General features: G+C 40.5%; 1 gene segment (V, D, J or C); it reads left to right on the forward strand.

The window, feature by feature from the left end:
* Positions 1-3,764: 3,764 nt before the first annotated feature.
* On the forward strand, positions 3,765-4,267 carry LOC120567879 (the record flags this gene model as incomplete). The annotated part of the segment is given in 2 exon segments: positions 3,765-3,872; positions 3,963-4,267. Coding segments are annotated over 2 exon segments (351 nt in total), but the record flags the coding sequence as incomplete, so codon positions are not given.
* Positions 4,268-7,088: the final 2,821 nt, after the last annotated feature.

Here is a 7,088-nt window from a genome sequence, read left to right on the forward strand (position 1 = left end):
GACACATGCTACTCTTGTAAACTGACTGGATGAAATCACGTTGAGGATCTGCAGATCTCCTCTGCTGCAGTGACAGACTCTGCTCTGTACTACTGTGCTGTGAAGCCCACAGTGACAGCAATCCCACAGTCTCTGTACAAAAACCTGACAGCTCCTCACTGAACTTTTACACACTCCAGCTCCTCCTTTGGGTGGCTGATGTGCTGTTGAGAGTTCCTAAACAGATGATGAAGAGGAAGGACCAATGATGAGAAGGCCCAGATCCATCAGAGTATCAATGCTCTTCCTCTCTCTCCTCCCCTCTCACTGCAGACATGAAACACTGGCTGACTAACATCCTGATTCTGACTCTCTGGCTAGGTAACTCTTTAAACTACTGATTGTTCTCCTTTAATCAATCATCTCCAGGGATTCCTCTCTTCATCTGCATGCTCTCTTCTTCCCCAGAGTGTAAAGGAGAAGACAGTGTGACCCAGCCAACAAGAGATGTCATTACTACTGAAGGAGAGACAGTTACTCTTAACTGTACATTTGAGACCAGTGACACATATCCCTATTTGTTCTGGTACAAACAAGAAGTCAATGATTACCCAAAGATGCTGCTGCGACGTGTAAAAACAGATAATTCTAAAGAGCAAGAGAGAGTTGATGCTACAATCAAGGAAAAGTCCTTTCCTCTGAAGATCCAGAAGCTTCAGCTGTCTGACTCTGCTGTGTACTACTGTGCTCTGAGGCCCACAGTGACAGGAAACACCAAAACTCTGTACAAAAACCTTTGGAGCAAAGACAACACAATATTTCACAACATCCACCAGAGGGAGTCACACACTGTTAAACTTCAATATTTTTCATGATGTAGTCTAGAATCACTTTATGGAGAGAGTCAGGGAGGAGCTGAGCTGTTACTGAACTATAGAAGAGAGAGGAATTTCTATATTCAACAGAGATCAATACACAAACCATCAACATTACCTTTATTCAACATGATGTCACTGCAGCATTGTGTGTTTTCTCTGATGCTTCTCTCCATTATAACAGGTATGTTAGATTTTGCAGCTTGAAAAAGTTTTATTCCAATAACATATGAATGTGAATCATTAACTAGGTCTGTCTCTACATGAAATAACATAATTATCTCTTCGTTTAGGTATCATCTGTGAAGAACTCACTCCAGTAGAGAAAGAAAAGAACAGTTTAGAAGGCCACTCTGTTACTCTGTCCTACAGATACTCCAAACAAGCTGGATATAATGATTATTTCTTCTGGTATCGACAATATCCAGGAAAACCACCAGATTTTCTCATCTTTCACTCTGTAACGCAAGTTGAAACAAACTCTAGACTGTCTGCTTCAGTCAGTGAGGATAAAACCAAAATGGTTCTTCGGCTCTCCTCTGCTGCAGTGACAGACTCTGCTCTGTACTACTGTGCTGTGAAGCCCACAGTGACAGCAAACCCACAGTCTCTGTACAAAAACCTGACAGCTCCTCACTGAACATATACACACTTCAGCTCCTCCTTTTATTAAACAACAGTGCCATCAAGTGGACACTGACAACATAAATCACTGAATAAATGCAATATTTCATTGTTTACACTGATTATTCGTGCTTACAACTTCATGAAAAAGATGTAATCCAGTTCATTGTTGTTGTGAATCTTAACTGTTGTTTAGACAGAAGAACTTCACAAGAAAGTTATTTTTCTCTACAGTTTGTGTTTTTCATTGTTGATAAGTGTTACTTAACAGACATCCTGTTGTCTTCTCCAATACAATCTTTGAGACTCATGACAATCATTTAAATATGCCAAATGTTGATGTAAATGTTTAGAGTCCTTTAACCAGAGGTGCAGACTTCAGTCACAAATTTGATGACTTTAGACACTACTCGAGAAGAAAAGACTTGCAACTCCACTTGGACTTTAACACCAATGGCTTATGACATCACTTGGACTGGAGCCTTTTGACTTTAAAGACTTGATACCTTTCCCCAAACTGAAAGAGGAAAAAGTATATTATTTTAAAAGGTGTTCGACAAATAAATTAATTTCCGTCTATTCTTGAATCAAGTAATGTTATTAATTCCCAGCAATGCGATACTTCATGAATGCATCATTGCCCAGATCCACTATATCCCAACCTGACAGATCACAGAGAAGCATGAAGAAGTGAAGTTATGTGGCTGAGTGGCAGTTGGAAATGAAGATAATTCTGTTTACATATAAAAACTATGTGGTGGCCAACAAAAAATGGATTGCAATATGAAAAACATGCTGGTCAAACATTCAAAATGGATATGCAACAACTTCAAACTTCATTTAATAGTAGCGTCACGAAGTACGTCATGGCTCAATCATTTCATTAACAGAGGAGCTATGTTGGCCATTAATGTCTATTGTTGTGGCTTCCTTGGGTTCCCTCCATAATTCATAAGTTGATGTTCACCCAAAATGAGATGACCAATCGACTTATAAAGTAAATGGCTACGTGCTGCAATCTGCTGACGTTATAGCAGCAAAACCGCTGGGTAACGTAAAGTTACTCCCTTCATTTAAAAAAAGAAAAAGATTTCCGACTCTATGTGATCCAGTTGGTGTGTTTTGAACCTGAGCTATAGGTACGTTTATTCAAACATTTATTTTCTCTTTCACACATGCATTTACATAGCCTGACGTGGTCCTACTCAGATTCTAGTCAGAATGTGAACTTCCCGACCTCAAATTTTGTGGGTGGGGCTAAATTCGGCTGGCTTCCAGGCTAGCATTTACAGATTATTTATCCATAAAGTAAGTGACTAACTTTACTACTAACCCTTGAACTCTAGGACCTATTTGTGACAGACTGACACAATATCACTGTTTTTGTTCTTCTTTTACATTTATCTTATTTTATTTAGACATAAAACATTATAAAAGTCTTAGAGTGCAGAGTCAGAGTTAATTATTTCTTCTACTTTACTACTAGTTTAGGCCTCGAAACACAACTTTTTTTTAAGATTATTTTTTGGGGCTTTTCCCCTTTATTTCAAGTGAGAGTGGATAGACATGAAAGGGGGAGAGAGATGGGGGATGACACGCAGCAAAGGGCAACAGGTCAGATTCAACCCGAGCCGCTGCAGGACTCAGCCAACATGGGGCGAACGCTCTTACTGGGTGATCTAGAGGCCGCCCCTCGAAACACAAAGCTAAAGCTGCAGTAGGTAAGATTGTAAAGATCCAGGACTTTGCCAACAAATTTGAACATCGACAACTTCTCAGTCTCTCCCCGCTTTCTGCATCGATCTTCAGATCTTTAAAATCCCGCAGCTCACGCCACCTCTGAAATGCCACTCCGATATTCACCGGAGTTTTGGAAAACCTTTCTGCAGCTCGTACGCGGGAAGGGGGGAGGGGAGAACGCTGTTATATGCGTGTACGTACCTCAGCAGCGATTGACAGGCAGATAGACCCCCTGATTGGAGAAAATCAACCGGGAGCGGTGGAATTTTGCCAATGGTACTACAGGCTGTAGGAGGTGCCAGAGGAGTTGGGTTTTTTATTTTACATAATTCATGTAGTTCTACTGGAACATAGGGTTAGTTTCAGCAACTATGACAGAAAGTTAGTTTTATAAGACTTACCTACTGCATCTTTAAGGAATTGTAAAGTGAGAAAAGGAGATAGGCACAACATGTGTTAGGTGTAAAGTAGTCAGTAGGGGGAATAACCCAGGGCTGTGATCAGGTTCCTCCTTCTAATCCACCAACTTAGTGTTGATGGAGACTAAACAGAGAGATCACAGCCTTCTTTATACTTGCTGTAGCTCAGAGTTACTCCACACTGCAGATATGAAGCCTCTGTTCATCTCAGTGTTGCTGGCTGCTATGAGCCTTGGTATGAACACAACTCTGTTTCTTTGATATCAATCCAACATTGATATGATTCTTTAACAGCACACTGATTCTGTTTGTTGCTGTTTTACAGAATGCAGAGCCCAAAAAGACAATGTGCTGCAACCAGAAGGAGATGTGACTGCTACTGAAGGAGAGGCAGTAACACTTGGCTGTCAATATAACAGCAGTACAACTAATAATAATCTCTTCTGGTACAAACAGGATGGAAACAACAGCCCCAAATTCATTCTGAGCCGCTTTCAAGGGGATGAAGGGAACACAGCAGACGAGTTCAAGGAGAGATTTTCATCTACACACAATTCCAAGTTAAGATCAGTTCCTCTGAAGATCCAGAAGCTTCAGCTGTCTGACTCTGCTGTGTACTACTGTGCTGTGAGGCCCACAGTGACAGGAAACACCAAAACTCTGTACAAAAACCTTTGGAGCAAAGACAACACAATACTCCACAACATCCAGCAGAGGGAGTCACTATCTGCTGTTTCTGTCCATCCTCACAGGTAAGTTAGATTATACAGCATGAAAAGGTTTCTGAGTATCTGAATGTGAATAATCTTTTTAGACTTTTACGTCTAATAACAGAGTTATCTCTTCCTCTAGGTATCAGCTGTGAAAAACTCACTCCAGTAGAGACAGAAAAGAACAGTTTAGAAGACAGCTCTGTTACTCTGTCCTACGGATACTCCAAACAAGCTGGATATACTGATTATTTCTACTGGTATCGACAATATCCAGGAAAACCACTGGAGTTTCTCATCTTTCTCTTGGGAACGCAAAATGCTGCAAACTCTGGACTGTCTGCTTCAGTGAGTGTGAGTGACGATAAAACCAAAATAGATCTGCAGATCTCCTCTGCTGCAGTGTCTGACTCTGCTGTGTACTACTGTGCTGTGAGGCCCACAGTGACAGGAAACACCAAAACTCTGTACAAAAACCTTTGGAGAAAAGACAACACAATACTCCACAACATCCACCAGAGGGAGTCACACACTGTTAAACTTCAATATGATGTAATTTAGAATCACTTTACCTTAGAAGAGTAATTGAAAGAAGTGAAAATCCAGAGCTACGAGGAGACGGAGAGACTCAGGGAGAAGCTGAGCTGTTACTGAACTATAGAAGAGAGAGGAACTTCTATATTCAACAGAGATCAATACACAAACCATCAACATTACCTTTATTCAACATGATGTCACTGCAGCATTGTGTGTTTTCTCTGATGTTTCTCTCCATTCTAACAGGTAAGTTAGATTATGCAGCATGAAAAAGTTTTATTCCAATAACATCTGAATGTGAATCATTTATTATGTCTTTTACTACATCCAGGCATCAGCTGTGAAGAACTCACTTCAGTCCAGAAAGAAGAGAACAGTTTAGAAGACAGCTCTGTTACTCTGTCCTACAGATACTCCAGACAAGCAGCTGGTAGTGATGAGTTTTACTGGTATCAACAATATCCAGGAAAACCACCACAGTTCATCATCTTTCACTTGGGAATGCAAAATGAAACAAAATCTGGACTGTCTGTTTCAGTGAGTGAGGATAAAACCAAAATAGATCTGCTGATCTCTTCTGCTAAGGTGTCTGACTCTGCTGTGTACTACTGTGCTGTGAGGCCCACAGTGACAGGAAACACCAAAACTCTGTACAAAAACCTTTGGAGCAAAGACAACACAATACTCTACAACGTCCATTAGAGGGAGTCACACACTGTTAAACTTCAATCAAAATGTAGTCTAGAATCACTTTACAGAAAGACTCAGGGAGGAGCTGAGCTGTTACTGAACTATAGAAGAGAGAGGAACTTCTATATTCAACAGAGATCAATACACAAACCATCAACATTACCTTTATTCAACATGCTGTCACTGCAGCATTGTGTGTTTTCTCTTATGTTTCTTTCCTTCCTCACAGGTATGTTAGATTATGCAGCATGAATAAGTTTGATTCAAATAATATCTAAATTGGAATCATTCATTGAGTGTCATACAACATGAAATAACCGTTATCTTTTACTTTAGGTGTCATCTGTGATGATCTCACTCCAGTAGAGAAAGAAGAGAACAGTTTAGAAGGCAGCTCTGTTACTCTGTCCTACAGATACTCAAAACAAGCAACTATTGCTGATCGATTCTTCTGGTATCGACAATATCCAGGAAAACCACCAGAGTTCCTCATCTTTTGTTTAGGATCGCAAAATGAAACAAAATCTGGACTGTCTGTTCATGTAAGTGAGGATAAAACCAAAATTATTCTTCAGATCTCCTCAGCTAAGGTGTCTGACTCTGCTGTGTACTACTGTGCTCTGAGGCCCACAGTGACAGCAAACACCAAAACTCTGTACAAAAACCTTTGGAGCAAAGACAACACAATACTCCACAACATCCACCAGAGGGAGTCACATACTGTTAAACCTCAAGACACTGACACATTGTTGAGATATCTTCAACAGATGATGAAGAGGAAGGACCAATGATGTGATGGCCCAGATCCATCAGGGTATCAATGCTCTTCCTCTCTCTCCTGCCCTCTCACTGCAGACATGAAACACTGGCTGACTAACATCCTGATTCTGACTCTCTGGCTAGGTAACTATTTAAAATACTGATTGTTCTTGTTTAATCAATCACATTTTTTGATTCATCTCCTCCTCTGCATGTTCTCTTCTTCCCCAGAGTGTAAAGGACAAAACAGTGTGACCCAGCCATCAGGAGATTTCATTACTACTGAAGGAGAGATAGTTACCATTGGCTGTACATTTGAGACCAGTGACACATTTCCCACTTTGTTCTGGTACAAACAAGAAGTCAATGATTACCCAAAGATGCTGCTGCAACGTGTAAAAACTGATAATTCTAAAGAGCAAGAGAGAGTTGATGCTACAATCAAGGAAAAGTCCTTTCCACTGAAGATCCAGAAGCTTCAGCTGTCTGACTCTGCTGTGTACTACTGTGCTCTGCAGCCCACAGTGACAGGAAACACCAAAACTCTGTACAAAAACCTTTGGCGCAAAGACAACGCAATACTCCACAACATCCACCAGATGGAGTCACAAACTGTTAAACTTCAATATTTTTCATGATGCAGAATAACTTTATTGAGAGAGTCAGGGAAGAGCTGAGCTGTTACTGAACTATAGAAGAGAGAGGAACTTCTATATTCAACAGAGATCAATACGACACTAATAATGGACACTGAG

The sequence above is a fragment of the Perca fluviatilis genome, chromosome 11 (assembly GCF_010015445.1).
Source record: "Perca fluviatilis chromosome 11, GENO_Pfluv_1.0, whole genome shotgun sequence".
In the NCBI taxonomy this organism is placed as follows: domain Eukaryota; kingdom Metazoa; phylum Chordata; class Actinopteri; order Perciformes; family Percidae; genus Perca; species Perca fluviatilis.